General features: G+C 44.8%; 1 protein-coding gene across 1 annotated transcript in view; it reads left to right on the top strand.

Moving 5' to 3' along the window:
* Positions 1-2,038: 2,038 nt before the first annotated feature.
* The window catches only part of CDH8 (cadherin 8), a 310,258-nt gene continuing 285,921 nt past the window's right edge, over positions 2,039-26,375 (top strand). Inside the window, exon 1 of the mRNA XM_008139872.3 lies at positions 2,039-2,311. Within this exon, the coding sequence (XP_008138094.1) occupies positions 2,060-2,311 (252 nt within the window). The 5' untranslated portion in view covers positions 2,039-2,059. The remainder of the gene's footprint in view (positions 2,312-26,375) is intronic.

Raw genomic sequence — 26,375 nt, forward strand, 5'->3', positions numbered from 1 at the left:
CAGGGCACATGCCCAGGTTGTGGGCTTCATCCCCAGCAGGGGGTATGCAGGAGGCAGCAGATCAACGATTCTCTCTCATCATTGATGTTCCTATCTCTTTTCCTTTCCCCTCCTCTCTCTGAAATCAATAAAAATATATTTAACCCTTTGCACTCGCTTGCTTTTTTCTCGATTCCTTTATTCTAATGCTAACCGTGTCGAGTCATACTCGACATCCGAGTGCAAAAGGTTAAAATATATTAAAACATAAAATTAAAGGAGGGCTGAGTGTCCCTGATTGTTGCAGCTCTAAGGAAGGTGGTGGACATTGCTCTGAGTTGGTTCCCTATTGCAAGCTTTTCATCAGTTTCCCAAACAGCTGCTGCGTGCAGTGGCCCCTTTGTTGACTCCTAGAGGTGGAGCTAGGGACAGAGTGCTAGGGACAGAGCTGAGCCCTGGCAAAATGTGACAGGCAGGGCGATGCCACTGGCTGTCATGTGAGATCCGATGCTGCCTGCATGGGCAGCAGAAGCCGGGTCTGCTCCTGGCAGCTGGCCTCACGCAGCCCACAGCCAGCCCAGCTCGTGGCAACAACTTGCTTGCTTTTCCATTCTGAGGCAGAGTAGAACCAGGGACCTAGAGGTTGAAGGGTTGCCTACTGAATTGTTCCCAGTGGCTTCCTGAGAAATCATTTTTCCACTTAATTGAATTCAGCAAGGCTCCTGTCTGGGGTCTGCAGTGAACATTATTTCTTAATATATATATATATATATACATATATATATATATATATATATATATATGTATATATATATATATGTGTGTGTGTATATATATATATATATATATATATATATATATATATATATGGAGAGAGAGAGAGAGAGAGAGAGAGAGAGAGAGAGAGAAGAAATACATTTTGCCACGCTAAAGGTAAGCAAAAAAATGTATTTGACACCTGAGGTAATGGGGATTTTTTTCGCCCATCCCTTTCTGAATCTCTTCCACTGAAAATTGTATTTTTACCATATCCTACTCCCCAAGGAGCTTTGCATAATTGAAATCGCCTGTTTAACTGTGCATTCAGAATGGGCGTCCTGGCACTGCCCTGATTATGGCATACGCGCTGGACGTTGCCGGCTTTCTCTGTGGGACCATTCTAATTTCATTCCCTGGTTATTAGCATCCTGGTGGAGAATTACATTCTGTGCCCCGACTCGACAGTCCCTTCTGATGGGTTGTGGCAGCTCAGATGATAGAAATTGGGGAAATTTCCCTTCCCATTCTTATTCATAAATTAAAAAACAAAACAACCATTGAAGGCTAGTTTCCTCACATAATTCAGCATCAAGTGAACTAGAACCCACCTTTAAACTGGAAAAGAAAAAGAAAGGGAGAGAGAGAGACAGAGAGAGAGAGAGAGAGAGAGAGAGAGAGAGAGAAAGAGAGAGGGAGGGAGGGAAAGACAGAAGGAAGAAAGAAAAAATAGAGGTTTGCAACCTCCATATGAATGTAAGAGGCCTTCATTAGCATGCACCCCAGCTTGCATTAGAAATTTTTTTTAATTTAAGAAAAGAGAGTGGAAAGGAGGGGAGGGAGGAAGGAAGAAAAGAAGGGAAGGAAAAGCACATTTCTATTACTGTCCGTGAAGGAGTTTTTTATAAGTAACACAGATAAAATGTTAACACAAAGCTTAAAAAAAAATGAAAGGACCTGTTCGCCTACTTGCTTCCATTCCTCAGATCGACTTTCTTAACTCGGGAGTTTCAGGAGATGTCTGGTGGAGCTCATTTACCTGATTTTGTTTGAAAGCAGTGATTTCGTTGGAAAACCTGTCTCAGTGGACTTGTCTCTCTCTTCCTCCCTTTTTGCTTTCTGCAGGAAATTTCAGTGAAAAGGTGAGCCGATGGAGGCTGGTCTTAGAAACCCTGTGTAGATGGTCTCTGCCTCCCGAGCTGTGACCACGTGGCAGCCCCGCGAGTAAGCGCTCCGCCCTGCATGATGAATTGGATGGCTGCGGACCTGAGGCGGAACAAGTAATTGTCTCATTTTCGTGCTCATTTGCTTAACCGGTGGGACCATGCCAGAACGGCTCTCGGAAGCGCTCTGGGATCTCTGGACTCCATTAATAATACTATGGATTACGCTCCCGCCCTGCGTTTACACGGCGCCGACGACTCCGTCTCAAGTTCTGATGAGTGGATCCCGTCTGGAACTCAACAGGCTGAGTGAAGAACAGCGGATCTTGAACCGCTCCAAACGAGGCTGGGTTTGGAATCAAATGTTTGTCCTGGAGGAGTTTTCTGGACCGGAACCGATTCTTGTTGGCCGGGTAAGCTTCGTTTTTTTTAAGATCCCAAGTTCACGGTCAGTTTCTTGTCTTTAGATCTTAACGTCAGAGGCCACACGGTTGCTGACATACTGAACTGTGAGTATGTTTTGCCCGATGGTTGGTTACTTGACCTCTTGGTTTCCTTGGGACTAGGAATGATCTCCTGGCAACAGTTTGAAATGTAGACACGCTGCTCTTCCGGGGAAGTTCTTCTCTCCCACGCCTTCCATCCCACCATGGATACCATAACCCTTGCGTAATACACACACTCATAAGATTTTCTCTCTCGTTTCATACAAGGTGTCTGTACGCCAAACCTCTAACTTCCAGGGCTTGGAAGAGGTATGCCTGCTTTGCTCAGTTTGAATGTATATCGCCTTGATTCCTACAATGTTGCGTTTTTTTTTTTTGTTTGTTTCATTTTCTTTTGAGGCCGTGTTTCACCAATTTCAGGCAGAATTTTCTCATTTTGTTTGTTTGTTACTTGTGTCAATCATTAACCTATGATTAAGAAAGGGAAACTCCTCGCATGGATGCTGAACATGCTCTGTACGTACTGTGATTCAGTAAACTTGGCAACAGGACCCTAGTTCATTCATCGTCAGATGGGATGAAATGTATAGAAGCAAAATTGGAACATCGTGGCGTGTGTGCCTGCATGTGTTAGACGGGGTGTACGTTGGTGCTGTTGTTGTTGGTAGGTTGGGCAAGTGTTTCCTGTGCAGATCAGGGCTGCCTGCTCTCCATGGTCACACTGGGGGTTGCTGAAGACAAAACATGTTTATTCCTCAGAACCGTTCATAAGCTCCTGTCAATTTTGACACACACCATCATCGTAGATAGAATTCCAATTATGAGCCTGGCAATGGCTGATTTCCCTGATAAGTCATATTTGGAAGTGAATCAGGCCAATGTTACTCATTTCCCAAATGCAATGATTTGAAAGGAAAAAAAAAAACAGGAAGGGAAGTAAATGTTGATCTTTGAAACTTAAAGTTAACTCTCTGTGTTCCGCTGGGAACTTTGGATGGCTCTCCTGCTTCTGCCTTGCAAAGCGAAGCGAGCCTCTCCAGGGATTGCTGTCTCATTTCCTATAGTTCCACTTGGACAAAGGAAACCTGGGCAAGGAGCTTCGAATCATTCAAAGACTATTTGCTGGGCCCTCTCTATGCGGCCAGCATTCTCTTAGGCATCTCCATGGGGGGATGGGGGATCAATGAGCAAAGCAGTGATTCCTGCCATCCAGGACCTCCCGTTCTGGCCAGTATTGGGTGTTTTCTATACCAGTGGTGAGAGCTCTTAGAAAAGCACTTCGTGGGCATAAGCCTATTCTAACAGTAATTCCTTCCCCCTTTTTCTATGTGTATGTGTACGCGGGTATACCTTTATTTCATAAGTCCATAAGACAAAAATCTCGAGAAGATTTTTTTTGCATGCTTGTTATAAACTCAGGTAGCAGAACTGACTGGGAGCTATTTAGAGTCATAATGCATCCCATTACTGTGACTGTTCATGTATTTCCAAGCAGAAATGTTAATGTGTTTGATAACAGGGTGCGCCCCAGACCCTGCTGAGGGTGTTACTTACTGTACAGTTTTTACATCTTAACATGGTTCTAAATGTGAAAAATTCTGAGTTCTAAAACACTTCTTCCCAGTGGGTTTTGAATATGGGCTTCTTGTCCAGCATCAGTTTTTTTTTCTAAGTGCAGGACCTGAGACCTAGATGGATTAATAAAGCAAACCAAGATCACAGAGCTAGTGAGTGATCTGAGTTTGAATCCGGTTGGAGATTCCCAAGGCCAGGATTTTACCCACCCTATTCTATTATACCTTAGTAACTAGCTGCCACGCGTTTAAACTGTAATTTGTACTTAGGAGTTATTGAGCATAGCCCTGGCCTGTGCGGCTCGGTCGATTGGGCACCATCCATGCACCTAAAGGTTGCCTGTCCATTCCCAGTCAGGGCACATGCCTGGGTTGCTGGCTCCATCCCCAGTAGGGGCCATGCAGGAGGCAGCAGATCGATGTTTCACTCTCACATCGATGTTTCTCTTTCTCCTTCTCCCTTCTTCTGTCTCTAAAATTAATTTTAAAAATTAAACATAGAATGCAGAGTCCTTACATTCTTTTTTTTAAAATATATTTTATTGATTTTTACAGAGAGGAAGAGAGAGGGATAGAGAGTTAGAAACATCGATGAGAGAGAATCATCGATCAGCTGCCTCCTGCACACCCCCTAGTGGGGATGTGCCCGCAACCAAGGTACATGCCCTTGACCGGAATCGAACCCGGAACCTTTCAGTCCACAGGCCGACGCTCTATCCATTGAGCCAAGCCGGTTTCGGCCTTACATTCTTATTTTCTGGTTATTCAGAACTGCTTTAGCCAGCTGTATGGCAAACCGTTTCATACCATGTGAAATCCTGGGTAATTTCATACCTACATCATTGATAGATATCGTCTGCCTGTTTCTAGTAACTCTTAATGGAGGTGTATCACACTGATACACCTTGTATAATATAAATAAACAAACATGCCCTGCCCAGAGAACTTTCCACTTTGATCTGAATAGACAAAGTAATTACATCGGGTTTTGTTTTGGTACTCCTAGAACCTGGTGACTAATCTCACCTCCTTTCTTGAAATGAAGTAATAGAGGCATTCGGCACCTTTGTGACTCAGTAACACTCAAGAAAGTCATGTTTCTTTGAGTGACAGAAATGTGGCTAATGAACCCCCAGGACTTTGAAATAGCTGCCATGCTCCTGCGTCTCGATGACTGTTTTTATTAATTACCTTGTCCTGCTCCCTTCCCCGGCCACTTCCCAAACAATTGCAAATTCAGAGTTAAATCTATTTTCTGAAGAGCGTCTCCGCAAGCATTTCCAATCATACCTGTTTCTCCTTTAAGGGAAATTGCTCCTGAATTATTCCAGTTTAGCCTTTAAGGATCTTGGATTGTAGCAAAGCCAAAAATACACATCAGGGGACCGCTTCTGATTACAAGGCAGGCTGAGTGTGGGGATGATCCGTATCAGGATGCCCACTGGGGCTTTGTGGCGTTTTATCTCTGTGCACACTCTTCCACATCCGACCCCAAACCACTGCATCGCCGAGCCTCTCCCCGGGAGCTGGCTGAGGAGCCTTCGTTACTCCTCAGTACACCTGCTCTTTGAAAGACCTTCCTGCCAGTCACCATGGTGAGGGCCTTGGGCCCAGCAGACTGAGTTCAAGCTCAAGGGCAGAGCAGTGTTGGAGTGATTGACTCACCACCTATCCCCTTACACCAAGCATGTCAAACTCATGGCCTCACGGGCTGCGTGCGTCAATTATTTGGCCTGTGTTAGCCTTTGAGTTTGACATGTTTGCCTTACACCACCATTGTCTACGTTTACTGTATCAGTACGCAGCTGGATGCAGAGGTAGAGCTTGGCCTTAGAGATGCACTCTCCAGAGATTTGGATATTGGCTTGGCCACTTTCTGGCTCTTAACCTTAGGGAAAATTACTAAATCTCTTCAAGAGTTATCCAACTTGGCCCTAGCCAGTTTGGCTCAGTGGATAGAGCATTGGCCTGCAGACTGAAGGGTCCCGGGTTCCATTCCGGTCAAGGGCACATGCCTGGGTTGTGGGCTCCATCCCCAGTAGCGGACGTGTAGGAGGCAGCTGATCAATCATTCTCTCTCATCATTGATGTTTCTATCTGTCTCTCCCTCTTCCTTCCATTCTGAAATCAATAAAAATATATATATATTTTAAAAAGTTACCCAAACTGGATAAATAAGGGTATATCAGAATAAATAAAAGAATGTATGCATAGTGCTTACAAGTAATCATTGCCGCCATGATTGTATTAATTATTCAAGTGTGTGTGTGGTTGGAGTGGTGGACAAACTGACAGTGACAGCGCTGGGTGTGAGCCCCAGACTCTGGGAGCCCAAATAAGAGCCCTGTTAGGTGACTTAGGTGAAGGGATTTTTAGGTGGGAACTGAAGGGTGAAGTCAGTTAGCTTGGTGGGGTGGGCTGGATTGGGAAGTTAGGTGCCCTAGTTGGACAGAAACGTCACAGGGAAGGGTAGGACTACTGAGGATCCCCTGGGTCAGAAGCAATATAAGCCCATATATCTCCTGTTGAATTAAAATGAAGTTGATTCCACAAATAAGTGAAGTCATGTGATATTTGTCTTTCTCAGTTTGGCTTATTCCACTGAGCATTACTTTTTCCAGGTCTATCCATGCAGTACCAAAGCATAAGAGATCCCTCTTTTTACGGTTGCATAGTATTCCATAGTGTAAATGCCCAACAGCTTTTTTATCCATTCTTCTACTGATGGCACTTGGGCTATTTCCAAATCTTAGCTATCTATATATATAAAAGCCTAAGCGACCGAACAACTGGTTGACCTGCCGCTATGATGCACACTGACCATCAGGGGGCAGATTCTCAATGTAGGAGCTGCCCCCTGGTGACCAGTATGCTCCCACAGCCAACCTCCTGCTGTCCCTTCCCCCGCTGGCCAACCTCCTTCAGCCCCGCCCCCCAGCCAACCTCCCTTGGCCCTGATCTCTGGCCACGCCAAGGGACCCCACCTGTGCACAAATTCGTGCACCAGACCTCTAGTTGTAAATAATGCTGCTATGAACATAGGGGTACATATATTCTTTCTAATTGGTGTTTTAGGGTTGTTAGGATACATTCCCAGAAGTGGGATCGCTGTGTCAAATGAAAGTTCCATTTTTAATTTTTGAGGAAACTCCATACTGTTTTCCATAGTGGCTGCACCAGTCTGCATTCCCACCAGCAGTGAACTAATGTTCCCTTTTCTCCACATCCTCACCAGCACTTGTTCTTTGTTGATTTTTTTGATGATGGCCTTTCTGACAGGTGTGATGTGCTATCTCATTGTGGTTTTAATTTGCATTTTTCTGAAGAATAGTGACTTCAATCATTTTTTCAGGTGTCTCTTAGACATTTGTGTGTCCTCTTTGGAGAAATGTCTATTCAGGTCTTCAGCCCATTTTTTAAATTGGAATCTAATGAAAAAAAATGAATTGACCAACAAAATAAGATCTGAATCAGGGAGGCATGTAACAGACTGACATACCTCAATGTGGGGTTGAGGGGAGGAGAAGAGATAAACTAAAGAACTTATATACTTACTAGAGGCCCGGTGCATGAAATTCATGCACTTGGATGGGTCCCTCAGCCCTGTCTGTGCCCTCTTGCAATCTGGGAGCCCTTGGGGGGTATCCGACTAATGGCGGGGAGTGGGCCTAAGCTGGCAGTCAGACATCCTTAGTGCTGCCACAGAGGTGGGAGAGGCTCCCGCCACCACTGCTGCACTCGCCAGCCGTGAGCCCAGCTTCTGGCTGAGCAGCACACCCCCTGTGGGAGCGCACTGACCACCAGGGGGCAGCTCCTGCAGTTGAGCATCTGCCCCCTGGTGGTCAGTGCACATCATGGCAACCGGTCCTTCTGCCGTTTGGTTGATTTGCGTATTAGCCTTTTATTATATAGGATATGCATAGACTATGGACACGGGCAATAGGGTGGTAAAGACCTAGGGGTGGGTGGATAGGGGCTGGGATGAGCGGGGAATGGGAATTATCTGTAGTACTATCAACAATAAAAATTTATTTGAAAATGAAAAAAAATAAAACAAAAATAAATAAAATAAAGGAGAAAAAAATAAAATGAAGTTGAAAACTATATTTAAAAGAGCCTTCCCTGTCCCATTCTGTCTGAAATATAACTGTCCCGTCTCTAATATTTCATGTCCTTCGATTATGCTTTTTGTCCTTCAAGATTACCATTATCTCACATGCTCTATTCTTGATCTCATTTATGACTTGTCTTTTACTAGACTGCAAATTCTACAAAGAACAATTATTTTTGGTTTCCTGTCTTCTTCACTATATATCCCCAGGTCTTAGACGACAGACTGCATACAGGAAGTGCTCAGTAAATATTTTGCGCAAACAAATGAATTAATAATTCACCTAAGTAATGGAGGAATTTACAAACGTAATATTAATTCTGCCAGATTTAGTACAAACAGCATTTTTCAATAAAGAGGCCAATGCGTTGCTTTCCTGCTCTCTCTTTCATCATGGTATTTTATAGTCCAGCTGGGTAGCTCAAGCATTGTTTCTATGTACTGAATGTAAAAGATGTTCTCTGAGTCAAGTGAACTTATTAAAACACTCTCTGGCCTGGCCGGTGTGGCTCAGTGGTTGAGCATTGACCTGTGAACCAAGAGGTCACGGTTCAATTCCCAGGTCAGGGCACATGCCTGGGTTGTGGACTTGATCCCCAATGGGGGAAGGGGGTGGGGGGCAGTGCAGGAGACAGCCCATCAATGATTCTCTCTCATCATTGATGGTTCTATATCTCTCTCTCCCTCTTCCTTCCTCTGAAATCAATAGGAATATATTTTTAAAAAATATTGAAACAACTCTGTGTGGAGGCTGCAGGCTCCTCTCTGTGGAGGCTCCCCCTTTAGTGGCAGGAAGCAGTGCAAGATGGGGATTCTGTGAGCTTCTAATCCAGTTGCAAACTTATGCTCATGCTTATGGCCCACAGTGCACCAGGGGTCTTTTTTCTAAATTTCTGCAAAAGGGATGCCAGCCAAACAGACGCCATCCCTGCCTCCAGGTCTCTGGAACAAGGTGGTTCAGAGCCTGTTCAGAAACACTTCAATGCCTAGCATTCCACGTGGCCCCAGACCTCCAGCGTTGACTGTCTGCCAACACTGGCAGAGAAGACGGTGCATGGGACCCTTTACCCTATGTGCATATTTGTTCTGCTCTTAGAAAAGACACAGAGAGAAAACCCATATGGCTTTTTATAAATCTTGCAACCAAGACCAAAAATAGTGTCTTTGGGATAATATGTGCCTGGGCTCTTTAATAGGGACAGTTTGATGCCATCTGAGAGCCCTTCACTGGGACACAGGATGCCACATAATTACACTCTATTACCGTTTATGGTATCAGCATCAAGTCATTCCACAAATATTTATTGAGCACCTACTGTTTGCTAAGCACTGTTACCTATGGATTTGTAGGTCTGAGCAAATAAATGCATGCTCCGAATCTTAGAACTAATGAGCTACAAGGGGGAGACAGATATTAAAAAAATAATCACAAGCCCTGACCGGTTTGGCTCAGTAGATAAAGCGTCGGCCTGCGGACTGAAGGGTCCCAGGTTCGATTCCAGGTCAAGGGCATGTACCTTGGTTGCGGGCACATCCCCAGTAGGAGGTGTGCAAGAGGCAGCTGATCGATGTTTCTCTCTCATTGATGTTTCTAGCTCTCCCTCTCCCTTCCTCTCTGTGAAAAATCAATAAAATATATTTTAAAAAGTAATCATGAGCCTGGCTAGTGAGGCTCAGTGGTTGAGCATCATCCTATGCACCAGGAGGTCACCGGTTCGATTCCCGGGTTGGGGCTCCATCCCCAGAGGGGGTGTGCAAGAGGCAGCCAATCGGTGTTTTCTATCTCTCTCTCTCCCTCTCCCTTCCTCTCTGAAATCAGTAAAAACATCTTTTAAGAATAAGGAGAAAAAACATCAGATGAAAACAGAGATAAGTCCTCTGAAATGAAGGAACGTGGTTCTCTGGGCACACGTATACGGAGGAAGCTGTCCTGTGCAGTGGTGGACTCTTCCCTAAGGTAATACCTGTGAGCTGAGAAGCCATCACCAGGTGAACCAGGATGTAGGGAGGAAAAGAGAGAGCATTCCCAACGGAGGCAATCCCATGTGCTGGAGGCGATCAGAGCAGCGGAGGGAGGCTTGTGTAACCTGAAGATGGTGAACTAGGGGTGGAATCTTTGAGTGACAGTGGAAAGCTAGGCAAGGCTCCCCTGGAGATCTGGTTTCTTCCGTCTCTGCTACAAAGTGGCCAAAAGAGAAAGTCACATGGCTTCTCTTGGCCACACGTCTTCACTTACTACTACTATAGTGAGTTACAGAACTACACTGAGTGGCCAGATTATTATGATCTCTGAACGCATAATAATCTGGCCACTCAGTGTGCAATATATATATGAGGCCCAGTGCATGAATTTGTGCATGGGTGGGGTCCAGCCAGCCTGGCCAGGGGGAGGGGACATGGGCGGTTGGCTGGCCTGCCTGCTGGTCAAACTCCTGGTCGAGGGGCAATTTGCATATTAGCCTTTTATTATATAGGATATACACTGAGTGGCCAGATTATTATGCGTTTAGAGATCATAATAATCTGGCCACTCAGTGTATATTAAAGACACCAATCCCTATGGAATAGGGATGGGGAAAAGCCATATTTAAAAATGTGTGTAACATCTCTCAATTTTTGGTCCGGGTTCCTTTTCTCTTGCTCTGTAGTTGTGTGATCCTCAGCTCCCCTGACTGCTGAATGTGGGGAAAACTGGTTCGCTATCCAGGTGGTCAGAGATCTGTCACAAATCCTCTCTCTTTCTCTTACATAAACTCCTCTGCTCCGTTCCCCTCGTCTTCCCTCCTACCTGGGCCTGAGCAGTTCCTTATTTGGATATTACTTTCTCGCTGGTGATGCCACATCTATTTATAATCCTCTCCCTCCAAGGCACTGACTCATTTTCTCTCTTTAAATTTGACCTTCTAACCTCCCCTCTTGCCTGTAACTTGGAAATCGTCTGGGTGGTGCTTAGTATGAAGGACACGGGATGCCAAATAATTACACTCTATTACCGTTTACGGTGTCAGCAGCCGGTAAGAAAATTGCACTTGACATGCCATTATTTTTGCTGGCCGTTTGCATGTGAAGAGCACTGGGCGACGCAGCCACAGCCAAATTGTACCTTCGGCCACGCGAGAACAATTCACTGTTGGGTTTGTGAGGCTTCTGCCTGCTCCGATGGAGCCTTGTGCACCAACAGTTTGGCAGGAATGCAAGTCAGCATCGTGTGTCTCAATCTGGCCCGGCAACTGGGGTTGTCTGCCTCTTGCCGACGTCCCCACTTAAAAACAGCAGGCATCCCGGAGCTGCTGGAAATCTTTTGATGCTGATATAAATAAATGGAATAATATTAGCCTTGTAAGTCAGCAGAAATACACACACACACACACACACACATGTATGCGTGCACACACTCAGTCTGTTAGCTGAGTTCCTACATAAGTACCTCCCCGGTCATCGCCTAATCAGGTCTTTCTGCAGCTCAGACCCTCACCCTGTTCACCTCATTCCCTACCACGGACCAGGTGAGAGTGTAGATAACCTGCGCTTACCTCTGTAGATGCCCTGAGAACGAAATCCATGCAGACTTCTTGGAAGAAGTCTTGCATTTTTTTAAATTTTTTTTTGGCCAGGTCTCTTAGAGTCATCATCTTGAGGCAGATGTTTTTCCAACTTGAAGCAAAATGAGAGTCCTATGTTTATGGGGGGTTATGTAACCTTATTTTAGGGATCAATGGCAATAAGGTAGTCAGTAGGAAGAAGGCAGAAGGAAATAGAGGACTGCTTCCTATCACAAGTTGGAAGCCGAAGCTCACAGGGAAGAACTGGGGAGGCCAGTGCTGCGCATCTTGAAAGACTTCTGTTGTGAAGTCACATGGCAGATTAGTGTGAATTATTGCACATTATTAAGATTTATGATAATTATGATTCAGATGGCAACTGAATAAGTATCAGAAGCAAGTTATAACATGTATATAGATGTGATTTAAAAATGCAAGAAAGATATGGACCGAGTACCTGGCACATATCTATTAAGATATGTATGTACACATGAAAAATTATATATATTCAGATATTCACAGAAATAATGAACCTCCATGTACCCCTCACTAAGATTGTCCATATTCAACAATTTTTACTATTCTGCTATTTTTAATTACACCCACACACATGTAGTGCCAAATCTCCTGATTCTTAAAAATTAATGTAAGCAGAATCCTAATTATATCTATAACCACTACATACTGATTTTGGTGTAAAAATATCCCCAATTGAAAAGAACAAAGATCATAAAAAATCTCAAAGGCGTGATTATATCTAATGAATAAATGATATTCACTTAACCCGCATTAAAAACAAAATAAGGAGTTAATTCCTGATATCGATTCATATTAATAACTGTACCACAAATCAATAAAGGGGAACCTGTAAGAAAATACATGAATCTATTAAAACTTTTTTCCAATATATGTGATTAGATTAGCAGGTCTTTTCTCTTGATCGTTTTTTTTTTGCCATTTATTTTCTAGAATAGGCTATAATTTCATTCAAAAACATAAGATGAGAGTAAAATAAATGACAGTGGTATATTGTTCAATTTTCTTAAAATCAATGCCATCTGCATGGCAAATTCGTGGGGCCCATTATTTAATGTGAAACTCATTTGGCAAATAGAATATTTTTCTAAAAAAAACGACATCTGTAATATGTAGTTGGAAGGCTAACCCCAACAATTAATAAATTGAAGTGCTAGAACGTTTCATCATTTCTATGAGATTATGAAGAGGGAGAGAACGGCCACAGCCCTGCTGCACCGCTAAAGGCATGTTGAACGACTTTCATCATCATGGGGTTGGCCACGTAGTAACCAGAAGTGAAGATTTTATTTTTTGCCTGGAAACTATCTTTGGAAACTTGAAGTAATCTCGTTATCCTGCATGTTGCTTGTAACCTTTCAATGAGAAAGTTATTTATGGAATTACGTTATTGTAGAAAGATACAAGTTTTACAGTATTGGCTGGGCTCATGCATGTTTTCAAAACAGTCATTTCTTTTACATGTCAGCAGTTTTTATCTATACATAGCATTTCCGTTGCACTTATTTTTCTTATATATTGTTATTGATTTCAGAGAGGAAGAGAGAGGGGAGAGAGAGAGAGAGAGAGAAACATCAATGATGAGAGAATCATTGATCGGCTGCCGCCTGCACGCCACATACCAGGGATCCAGCCCACAACCTGGGCAGGTGCCCTTGACCAGAATGGAACCCAGGACCCTTCAGTCCACAGGCCGATGCTCTATCCACTGAGCCAAACCAGCTAGAGCTCATTTTACTTAAATTTACCCCCATACCTACCCACACACCCACTCACCTTGGCATCACGTGGTCATGTAGCCTCTTGTTTCCAGCTAAATCTGTGTGTATTTTGCATACAGTGCAGACAGTCTTGTCAACATTCAAAGATCTAGATCTTCAGTAAAGATGTGACATCTTTTCTCATCAGCACTGGCTTCCTCACCTCACATTTCAGAACGTGTTGATGTTACTCTCGAGGAGAAGTACAGTACACTCTGTGTACTATTCAAAGGGAGGGTCTGCACACCAGCAGCAGCAGCACCTGGCAAGCAGTTAGAAATGCAGAATTTCTCCCTAACTGGTTTGGCTCAGTGGATAGAGCTTCGGCCTGCGGACTGAAGGATCCCAGGTTCGATTCCGGTCAAGGTCATGTACCTTAGTTGGGGGCACATCCCCAGTAGGGAGTGTTCAGGAGGCAGCTGATCGATGTTTCTCTCTCATCGATGTTTCTATCTCTCTATCCTCTCCCTTCCTCTCTGTAAAAAATCAATAAAGTATATTTTTAAAAAAATGCAGAATTTTGTTCACTCCCCACGTCCCAACTGACTGAATCAGAAGCTGCATTTTAATAATATCTCCAGGTAATGCCTGTACGTATTAAAGCATTGAAATAAAAACGTACATTTTTGAAGAAATCATTCTATCGCCAGTGAATTCCAGGAGGGCTTGAAGCGTGCTTCTTGCTCTCTGGATCCGGGCTGAGTGTGTTTTGAAAACCACTCAAAGGAAAGGGTCATGGGCCCTGGTGTTTGGAAGAGCCCCGGGCAAGGTTTTTGGCAGATGCCAAGCTGCTTATCTCATTTGAACCCCGTGTGGCAGGTGCAGGGCACCACAGGCTGTGACATCAATTTGCAGAGGGAACTCCCGTCTATTGCAGGCGATGGTGGTGGAGGCAAGTTAGCTCACGGGAACGGTTCCCTGCTCAGATCCATGAACTTCCTTTTTTTTTTTTCTTTCTCCTGCATGCATTTACCACAGGGGGCAGGTATGCTCTGAAATTTGAAAAGTATCAGATGTCACTGGTGCCCTAGCTGGTTTGGCTCAGTGGATAGAGTGTCGGTCTGTGGACTGAAGGGTCCAGGGTTTGATTCTGGACAAAATGGGGCGTGCAGGAGGCAGCCAATCAATGATTCTCTCGTCATTGATGTTTCTACCTCTATCTCCCTCTCCCTTCCTCTCTGAAATCAATAATATATATATATATATATATATATATATTTATATATATATATAAATATATTTATTTAAAAATGTCACTGTACTTCTGCAGGAGACAGTAGTGGAATCCAGATGAGCCTGATCCAAGGGCTGAGGAATACTGGGGGAACAGCAGGGAATAAAACACGAGCTGCATATATTTGTTTCTCTCTAATCCTAAAAAGCCCACTTGCATGGCATAGATATTTATTGCCTTGAATGTAGAGTGAAGACCATGAAATTGATGACATTTTCCAGGGACATTAAAGGGATGGGTGGGGGGAGAAAGGAGGTCTTAAGTAACCAAAATAAACTGATTATATCCATTATATGTTTACTATACAGTGGATACCTTATCACGTTTGCTTGTTCAATTCTCCTAGCAATCCTCTGATTAGTGTTATTCCTATGGCCTGATCAGGAGAGAGTCCCTGGAAGGAAGAGTCATTTGCATTAGAGATTACAGGAAAACAGTGCATAAGAGGTGAAGCCAGGGGTCAAACCTGGGTGTGGGGATCCCAGAGCCTGTTCCAGTAACCATGGCAACACCTCATCTCCTTGGAACCCCGTGTCGGCGGTGCTCAGTGAGCTGGGCTGCCACCCCAACTTGCAGATAAGAAAAGTAGGACTCACTGAAGTGACCCAGGGTCTGGTCTTTGACTAGAGTGTGTATGGTCCGGTGAGATCTACTCAAGCTGTCTGTCTAATGGCGAGGCCGCTGCCGTGATTCCTTCGCCTGCTCCTCAGAGTCAGGGGTGGACGGAATCCCTTTGACAGAAGGAAAATGTCTCTGAGACGTCTGCCTGTGGTGACCTTATCTCTGGGGGATGAAACTCTCACAGTCTGGGCCTGAGCCGGGCCAGTGCCATGGAGAAAGTGATTATTTGTGGAGTGGACTCTAATTCAGGGGCTGGCACAGTATCTGTCTCCTTTGCTCTCTCATGTTAAAGTACATCTTTAAAATCAATCTGATGATGAAGTACGAGAAAAATGACGCCGAAGAAGGGACAGCAGGAGGAGAATTTTTTAAATCCTCACCCCAGGATATTTTTTCCATTGATTTCTAGAGAAAGTGGAAGGGAGCGGGCGGGGGTTGGTGTTGTTGGGGAGGAGAGAGAGAGAGACAGAGACAGAGACAGAGAGAGAGAGAGAGAGAGAGAGAGAGAGAGAGAGAGAAACATCTATGTGAGAGAGACACGTCGATTGGTTGCTCCCTGCCGGGGCTGGGGAACCTGGACACATGGAAACTGAGCTGGTGGACCTGTAACCGAGGTATGAGCCCTTGACCGGGAATCGAACCCGTGACCCTTTGGTCTGTGGGCCGACGCTCTAACCACTGAACCAAACCGGCCAAGGCGAGGAGAATGTTGTTATGGAGTACCCCAGGCGCCTTGCTCTGTGCTTTCTACACATTCACGGAGTTATCGTCTCCATTTTGCAGACAGGAAAATGGACACGTTGGATCCAAGTACATGCTCACTGGTTAGGTGACTAGGGGCAGGTGGTTCTGGCTTTTCTCTGAGTTGAGTAGAATTCTTTACCCAGAGCGGTGGCATTCACTTAGTTCCGGGAGCTTCGGCCACACCTGGGCGGTTTTGTGGGCTCCTCTTAAACGGACAATCACCAGAACAGCAGGAAGGAGGGTGGCAGAGTTGAGTGGAATGAGCCAGAAGTCCCCTGCACACACACAGGAACGTAAAGAAGGCAGAAAGCTTGCACTGTCTGGTTTCTCGAACTCATTGTGTTAATGCTGACTTATTTGGTGCCAGGTGCCAGGACACGGGGCAGCTGAGCTGGGGGGCAGCGTCCCAGCGTCACTCCGCTCCCTGCAGTGCCTTCCCTGTGCCTCTGCCAAATCCCAGAGTCCTTTCCCAAATGGATACGTGCCTCTCTGCTGCCGCTCCTCCTTCCTAGCTCTTACCATGGTGCCCTTCCTCGGACAGTGTTGGTCATGCCCTTCGCCACAGAGTAACCCCAGCCCCTTTCTTTAGCAGGTTCTCCAGGGAAATGTGATTTGGTGAAGGAGCGAACGTGGCCATTACAAATGACTAAATCCTGTAACTCCTCAAAACAAGCCCGACTCCCTAGCCCCTCAGAGCCTTGATTTGGGAGGTGGCAGGGCTATTTATAGTGGAGTTTTCTTTGCTTTTATATTTTTGAATGTGCTTCTGGGAAGCTGAAAGTATAAATACATGTCTCATTGCAGCTTGCCTTTTGTCTTGCTCTTGTGTGCCTGTGTGCGTGCGTGCGTGTGTGTGTGTGTGTGTGTGTGTGTGTCCTATTATTTCTCCCTTAGAGCAGTGTTGTTTTGACAGGACTCATCCTCTGATTATGTCCCTGCCTTTGCAGGAACATTTATAATCAGCCTCGCGAGGTGTTTTCCGAAATCATTAGACATTTGCAATGGCTGGTCCTATTGATCACGGCCACTGTTTCTCTTATCTCCTCTGCTCTTCCTGTCATCAGACTCCTCCCGTAAAGGTCTTGTGTTTTTTTTTACAGCTGAAACCACCGTCCACAGCCCGACTAGTCCTTGGGGAAAGCATTGCAAGGGTCCCAGCTTCTCCTCCACCCCACAGGTTAGAGCAGTGGTCGGCAAACTCATTAGTCAACAGAGCCAAATATCAACAGTACAACGATTGAAATTTCTTTTGAGAGCCAAATTTTTTAAACTTAAACTTCTTCTAATGCCACTTCTTCAAAATAGACTCGCCCAGGCCATGGTATTTTGTGGAAGAGCCACACTCAAGGGGCCAAAGAGCCGCATGTGGCTCGCGAGCCGCAGTTTGCCGACCACGGGGTTAGAGGAGACAAGCAGAAAGAAGCTGGGAGTCCAGATAAAAACACTGAGAGCCCGGCGGGCGTGGCTCAGTGGTTGAGTGTCGACCTATGAACCAGGAGGTCATGGTTCGATTCCCAGTCAAGGCACATGCCCGGGTTGTGGACTTGATCCCCAGTGTGGGGCGTGCAGGAGGCAGCCGATCAGTGATTCTCTCTCATCATTAATGTTTCTATCTCTCTCTCCCTCTCCCTTCCTCTCTGAAATCAATAAAAATATATTTAAAAAAGATACAAGACAGACAGGCTCACCCCCAACCCCCAACCCCAAATAAAAATAAAAAAAAGAATGAGATGGTGAGGCAGACAGGATGGAAGAGACACGAATGATAGGGCCAAGCAACAAGTAGTAGAGAGTAAGACAGAAATGCGGAATTACAGAAAGTCACGTTACAAATGATACAACATAAGAAAGGAGCCTTGACCCAGAAAACATAGTAAGTGTGAGGCTTTCACAGGAGCACAGAACTAAAAAAGCACACCGAGGATCAGAAGCCATGAGAGAGATTAAAAAAACACAGAAAAGCCACATGGAGTGGATTTGGGGTCCATGCAGAGATTTTCATGAGCCCCAAACTAATTTGTTTTAGGCCTGGATGGATGGGCCGATGCACATGTTTAGGACATTTCTGATCACACAGGCCTGCTTTTTTGAAAGTGGGTGTATCTGATTCTGACAGATGGTCTTTGCTGAATACATGTGGCTGGCAGGGCCAGGCTGGCAGTCGGGACAATTTGAGAGAACCAACAACCATGATGACCTTTCTTCTTTCTAAAATTTTAAAGAAACACAGCTTGGCTGTTAAAGTTATATACTTCTCTTACAACTAGTGCTAGAAACTAGATCATAGTCCTTTTCCTTCCAATCATATATGGAGCATAATAATTTAGCCTACCATCCCGGGCTTGTGCCCTGACTGGGAATCGAACCAGCAATCTCCTGGTGCATGGGACAACACTCAACCAACTGAGCCACACGGGCCAGGGTTACTAATGATCCTTTAAATGAAATCATCACACAGTTCATACTATGTGCCACGGCCCTAAACTTACTTAGTAAACTGTGTTAGTTTGCTGAGGAGGTGGGGAAGTGGGAAAGGATTATGAGTAAGCCCTTGGACAATTTACGTCCTCTCAAACTCTATAAAAATTATGGAGCGGGCTTTTGAAACAGTAGAAGAAACCAACCACGTTATTAGAATTTATATTTCTAGTATGAAAAATGTAGTCTATGCAATTAAGTTTAAATAATTTAAAATGGTCATACAGAAGGCTCCAGGTTGTTTTCTATTTTTGTCCTTTGAATTCATCTGTGTTCTAATGGATTAAGAAAGAGTTGGCAAGTTGAATATGTATAGGCAGGACCAAGGGAATTAAGACTTTCTAAATAACCTAGTGCTTTTCAGGTTATTAAAAATCTTACTTAGCCTTCACTTGAATCATGAGATAAGGCTACTAACATCACCTCTATGTCCCCTTAACAGATGAACTCAGGTGCAGAGAGTCAGTCACTGCCCCAGAATGACCAGGACAGGAACAGGGCCTAAAGCAGAAGGAGATCATTTCAAAACCTACTCTGCTTTCTGCCTTCTCTCTTCCTTTATTGGGCTCTTCCTTCTGTTCTTTGCCCATGGGTATGTTCTTATATGTTCTTGGATGAATACCACGGCAAATCTTATTTCTTTTAAAATTTTTATTTCTTGATTTTAGAGAGAGAAAGGAAGGGAGAAAGAGGGAAACATCAGTTTGTCATTCCACTTACTTGTGCACTCATTGATTGCTTTCTGTTTGTACTCTGACCAGAGATCGAACCTTCAACCTTGACTTATCGGGATGACACTCTAATCAACTGAGCTACCCGGCCAGGGCTGGCATAGCTTATTTAATGCTCACAAAATCCATATGAGATGCGCACTGTAATATATTTCAATTTATAGACATACACAGATTTAATGATGCTATGTAATTTGCCTAAGGTCAGCCAGCTGAAAGTTGCTGAATCAGATCTCAAACATCAATATCGTTGCCATTAGATTTTGCCCCTAAACTTTCCTAACATATAGTGTCTCATAAAAGAGTTGAAGTTCATGGGTAAAGTATTCACATTATAATATTTTATCAAACAGACACACACGAGAGAATTTAGAAACCAATAGGACATTCCACAGATGAATCACTCTTTTACTTTCAAAATCAATACGATTAACTTGTTATTCTGAAGGGCTGACAAATTATTGGACAAAAGTAGATGAATATATTTATTCAGCAGGATTTATTGGGGACATACTGTGTGCCGGAGCCTTTGCTGCGATAAGCAAGGACTCTGGGTGACATAAACATTCACCGTGAAGAAACAAGGTATAAATATGCCATTGTGGGGTGGCATTCACTCTTTAAAATAAATTGACCTATTTTTTATTATTTTAAAAAATATATATTTTTTTATTTCAGAGAGGAAAGGAGAGGGAGAGATGGAAACATCATTGACGACAGAGAATCACTGATCGGCTGCCTCCTGCACACCCCACACTGGGGATCGAGCCCAAAACCTGAGCAGGTGCCCTGACTGGGAATCAAACCATGAACTCCTGGTTCATAGGTCGATGCTCAACCACTGAGCCACACCGGTTGGGCAGTAAGTTTGCCTATTTTCTAAAAAAATAATATCCACTCATCTTCACAGCAACATTGCTTCCAGATCACCTGCATTACCCAGATTTCACATCACCCCTGGAACAGAACTGACAATAAAACCAGCTTGACATAGGAAGGGTTTCTCTCCTCATGACTCTTAACAGAACACATAGCTGGAAGCTAGTGCAACTTTCCAGACAGCAAGAGAGAGCATCACTATGTAAATCATTATCGCTGACAAGGTAAGCCTGCAGTCAAAAGCAGAATGTATAGCTTGTGTGTTTACCTCGGGCTATTTGTCTCCACGGGGCAACTTTTTGAAAAGAAATCTTTGCAGCAGGCTGATGCTCACACACATCCACACAAACACACACACAGTATTTTGCGCCTGTCGCTGTGGATTTAACTGAATTCCAAGGTTTAAATTATCCTCAGAAATGTTGATATCCAACTCTCCATCCTAACCCAGAAATTCCAATTCAACAAGATGAAGTGAAAATTCCATCCAGACCTTATTAAATATTGTTATTTGATAAGGCCTAAGTATTTTCTTTTTAAAATTTTCTTTTATTGATTTCAGAGAGAAAGGAAGGAGAGAAACAGCAATGATGAGAGAGAATCATTGATTGGCTGCCTCCTGCACGCCCCCTACTGGGGATCAAGCCTGCAAACTGGGCATGTGCCCTTGACCAGAATCGAACCTGGGACCGTTCAGTCCATAGGCTGACACTCTGTCCACTGAGCAAAACTGGCTAGGGCCTAAGTGAATTCTTTAAGCATAGGGTTGGGGCCAGGTAACTGAGTTAATCTCCATGTAGGTGGTCACATCTGCTGTCCAATCTAATGTTCTCTGTTTGATCCAAGTCATTATTCTAAATTTCAAAACTGGACATATTCCCCTGCATGTAAAATATGTGTGTTTCTTTGTTGCTTATATTGATGACTCCAAAATCATTCCCTAGTCTCAGTGAACAGCAGTTACCATTATGTGACCTTGGGGGAGTCATTTAACCTTCCAGGGTCATTGAAAACATTAAATGAGTTGATAGGAAATGGACTGTACTTAGAATAGTGCACAGTGTTACCATGCAATTGTTAACTATAATAACGATTATAAAAATAATAATTGTCATTCACCAGCCCCTGGCCCACCCAAAGCCTTCACCACACTGTTGTGTATGTCCATGGGTTATGCCTATCTATCTATCTATCTATCTATCTATCTATCTATCTATCTGAGGCTAATATGCTAAGTGTCCAACTGTCTGACTGGTCACTATGATGTGCACTGACCACAGGGGGCAGACGCTCAACGCAGGAGCTGCCGAGCTGCAGTGACTTGGCAGAGGCGGTTCTCAGGTGACACACCCCAAAACCAGAGAGGAGGGAGCCCGATTCCTCGTGGGGCCTCATGATTCCACCTTCGGCTGGGGTTATGTTGTTGCTGGGGCACTGTCCACCCCAAATCTGATTTACTACACACTTGAGTTTGTGTTCCACACCCTATACGACAGCAACTTGCAGAGTGCCCTCTCACACTCTGGGACCCCTCGGGGGATGTCAGAGAGCCAGTTTCAGACACCAGGGAGGGGCCTTGGGAGGTTGGCTCCAGAGCGTGTCTGGCCCATCCTGCCCCACTGGCCACCTTCTAATTAATTTCCTTTCAATGTGCACAAATCCATGCACCAGGTCACTAGTATGTATATAAGTTCTTTGGTTAATCTCTTCCCACTTCTTCCCTCCCCCGTCTTTGAAATCTGTCAGTCTGCTCCACATCTCCATACCTCTGGACCTCCTTTGTCTGTCAGTTTATTATGTTCGTTAGGTTTCACTTACAAGTGAGATTATGTGATATCTCTCTTTCTCTGACTGGCTTGTTTCACTCAGCACACTACCCTCCAGGTCCATGCACGCTGCCACAAAGGGTAGGAAATCCTTCTTTTTCTACAGCTGCCTTTGTCTTTTGAAAATTATTTTAGAAATGAAATTACCACCGTACCATACATTTAGGTTTAAAATAATGTCCTTACTTCCTGGCCATCATCGTATCTAGGTCCGTGTTTGTGGGATAATTTCGAATTTTAGAATGAAAGCTGCTACGGCTTTCGGAAATATAGTAATCGATTAATATTCCATGACTTCATATTTTCCCAAGTAACACCTTATGCAGATAAGCATTCTGAAATGGGCTGCGTTCTGTCCCCCAGGACTGTGCTAATGCTCCTTTAAGAAGGGAAAATGCTAGAGCATGCCTTTGCTCACTTGGTGAGCCAGGTTGCCAGGCATTTTTAGTGCAGCCATCCTCTGATGGAGGCACAAATTGCCCCCGTGTGCCGTATTTGCCTCTCCCCGCGGTGGCAGCAAAGAACTCTGTTGTGCAATTAGCAGGCCTGGTTCTTCCACTCTGGATTCCACCGCAGCCCTGATGCTCTTATTTTTATCTCTGCTCCTGGGGATTGGGTTGGATGATCTGTCAGGTCCCTTCTTGCTCAGATATTCTGAACTAAGAAATAGAGAACATACTGGTCAACATTTCCAGAGGCCTTGTGTTTTGATGAATTTATCTGCAAGGATGGATTAGGTTTATTTTCCTTTGTCTCCAGGCAAAGGAGACATATGTCTTTAAAGCTGCCTGCCCGGCCTATCTTTTCAGCATGATTAAAGAACACAGGAAACTTTCGAGTAGGATTAGGATCAGTCGGAGCCATCTGAAGATTTTCTGAATTCGTTTTGGAGGTTTAGTGGATGAGAGGACCAAGCGTGAATGGATTATATCTACCATGTTGGGCAGGAAAGATGAAAGCTTGTGAGATTGAAAACACTTTTACCTCCATCTTTCCTTCTTTTTTAAATATATTTTATTGATTTCAGAGAGGAGAGGGAGAGAGAGAGAGACACATCAATGATGAGAGAGAATTATTGATTGGCTGCCCCCTGCATGCCCCCCACTGGGGATGGAGTCCACAGCCCAAGCATGTGCCCTGACCAGGAATTGAACCGTGACCTTCTGGTTCGTAGGTTGACGCTCAACCACTGAGCCAGGCCATATTTCTTTTTCACACATCTGTTAATTTTGATTGAACAAGAATGAGAAAATATATTATTAAATATTGTAGAGACTCTGTCTGCCTAGAGCAGTGATGGTGAACCTATGACACGCGTGTCAGCACTGACACGCGTAGCCATTTCTGATGACACACAGCCGCTGGGATGGCCTCATGCCGAGGATGAAACATTTGCTGCTCCTGAGGATGAAACATTTGCGAAATAATGTTTTTTCCTCAAAGTGACACACTACCCGAGTTATGCTCAGTTTTTTGGTGAAGTTTGACACACCAAGCTCAAAAGGTTGCCCATCACTGGCCTAGAAGAAGCTGTTCTGTTTCAATTTATCTGAATGATGCCTGAGACAATGATAAGGTAAAAGGAATATCAAAACCACAGCACAAGCCCATCTTCGTTCTTAGAATTATATGATCTTTTGTGGGGGGAAAGGAGTTGTCTTGCATAATCTCTTTTAAAAAAGTGTTTTGAGTAGTTTTCGTGTTGTGTTTTTTCTTTCCTCCTTTCGTAGAGCTGTGGGCAGGCTCAGTGCTGGGACGGGATGTCATTCATGATCGTCTTTCACAGGAAGTGCTTGCTGTGTCTTACAGAGCAGAGCCTCTTCTGTGTATGACTACTAGGCCTGCTGCCCCTTTGATAAACTTCACCCACGGTGCCTTGTCTAGGAACAAGAAGGCCAGTGTGATTTCACACAAGTAATCACCTTTTGTGAAGCTTGATTCATTTTTAAAAATCTGCCCTTGGACCTGGAGTTAGCCTTCCAACAGATCTGTTTGCTGCAAGGAACCTTGGACTTCCCTGAGACTGTGGAAGGAGATAGGAAGGGGCTGTGATATCCTGCTGCTTTTCCCTATGGATGGTTCCAAAGTGCAGAGCAACACTGATCGCAGGAGGAGGGAGGGAGGGAGGGAGGGAGAGAGGGAGGGAGGGAGAGAGAGAGAGAGAGAGAGAGAGAGAGAGAGAGAGAGAGAGAGAGAGAGAGAGGGAAGATAGATAGAGATAGATACCAAAGGAAGCAAAACTCCTAAGTTTTCTGACTTAGGTAAAATGTTGAAAGGCCTCGATCACCACCTCACTCTCTAATGTGTGTTGCTTTGGGCAGAATTCTTAGTCTCTCAGAAACTCTATCATGCTCATCTGCAAAATAGATGACGATATATCCTCCATCTGCCTGCAAGTGTTATAAGTAGCAAGCAAGTGAAATATGTGAAGCATCTTGTACACTTCCCCAGCGCTTACAGGAGTTCGAAGTCATGTCATTGCCCGTCTAAATCGAGGCTTTCCACATTTGCATGAGGTGCTCTGAGCAAGTGGGAGGCTATGATCACCAGCCCTCCTGCTCCGTTGGGTTTCTGTCGGGAAATGAGTGCGGAAGTTAACACAATCTGTAGTACAGACGAGCACACGGAAGTCCTCACCCTCCGCCAGGCAGATGGCGGTGCCTTAATCGATGTGTGTTCCCTTCCCTCCCGCCCCTGCTTACCCAAAGCGACTCAGCGATGCTAACTCTGGCTGGCCGTGGGAAATTGGAAACCTGAACCTGCCAAGTCGGTTTAGGCCATGCATATGGGATTGTATATGAGTACTGTTCGTGAAGGCATATTATTGGTGAAGTCTCAGAGGCCACGCGTCAAATCCTGACTCTGTTTAAGATTATTCAGCTACTGTGCACCTTCATGCCTGACTCAGCTTTCCCTATCTGTAAAATGGGAATAGCTTCCACGTTATCAGGATGTTAAGAGAAATGGAGCTAAAATAGGTGAATTACTTGCTAAAGGATCTAGCCAATGATAGGTAAATTCATACACATAATGCATGGCATTCGGGGTTCGTGGCCCTCCGCCTAATCTGTTATAACAATAGCTAGCAACCCCCCACACAGTGGGAACTTAATGACAACTTCTGCGCTGTGCCAAACACCGTGCTAAGGAGACATCGAACTTGTGTCTCCTTATCTTTAAAATGGGAACATACTATTACCTACCGGTTAATCTTCTAATAAAGGGGTTGCATGCACTACTCATAGTCAGAGATCCAGCATTCTGAGGTGTAGGGGTTGGACCCATGCCTGCCTGTCTCTGGAGAGCTGGCTTCTACATGGCATGTGCCATTTACTTTTCTCAGGGCATGAGAAGAAGAGTGCAGGGGCCTGCATTCTGGGTTGTCCCAAAGGCAAAACACATTCCCTTGGACAAATCACGTAGTATCATTAGGGTCCTAAGGGTTAACCCAGGCAGCAAAGAAAAGTGTACCCTTCGCAGAACCTCAAAGGATTATGGGAAAGTCTCAGTTAATGTTTACAGAGTGCTTATTGGTTTGCACAGGAATAGAAAAGAAGGAATAGGCACAAGCCCGTGCTTTTCATTCCCTGGGCTCTAATGCCACCCGTTCCAGTCATTTCCATCCCCTGCAGAATCAGTCCTAGGAGCTGAGGGTGGGGGTCTGAACTCGCTGCTGCTTAGTAGCTACCGGAGCTGGAGCTTGGGCCCCACCAGCCCATCTCGGAACAGGATGTGCCAAGAGGTTGGAATGGGGCCCTTGGCACTGGTGTTCTCTCCGGATGTGTCTATGGCTCTCCCGGGGCGGGAGGCTCTGCCTTCTCTAAGGCATCTGGTGAATTTGCTGGGGATCTCAGCATCTCCCCACATCTTGGGAATGAGTTCACCTTTCCATCAAAGCTGGCCGCCCAGACTCCAGCAGCAGCACTTTGCCACCCATCATCCTCCCTGTGTAGGGAAATCCATTTCAATCCATCATGGTATTGATGGATCTGGAATATTTGGAATCATCTTTGTCTAAACACAGGAATGCATCAGAGCACTCTCTCTCTTCCCCCTCTGCTCCCCTCCCCCACAGATATGCAGCTCCTAAACTCTAAGGGACCCCAACTGGGCAGCTCATGCCAGTCTAACCCCCTGAACCTGACTCCGAGGCCCCCCTTTTCTCTGATTTCAGTGAGCCAGAGCGGCCCCGCCATGGCTCTCCTGTTGCTTCCTCATCCTAAGCCCTTGTTTCACTATCCCCAGCTTCAATAAACATACTCTCAAAATAAATAAAACATTAAAAAAAATAAAAACAACAGTGCATCAATAGCATGTAGCATCCCCGGTCGGAAGAGTATGAATGTGTGAAAGCATGGTTTCGGGGTCCCTCTCATTTTTCTCCGGTCTGATGTATCATTCTTCCTGACTTTGGTGTTAGGATTAGTGTCTGTTCCAATTCGCCCCCCAGGGTTGGCAGAAGTGTGCGGATTCTTGCAGGGCTCCCATAACCAAA

Source organism: Eptesicus fuscus, chromosome 21, assembly GCF_027574615.1.
Source record: "Eptesicus fuscus isolate TK198812 chromosome 21, DD_ASM_mEF_20220401, whole genome shotgun sequence".
NCBI classification, from domain to species: Eukaryota; Metazoa; Chordata; class Mammalia; order Chiroptera; family Vespertilionidae; genus Eptesicus; species Eptesicus fuscus.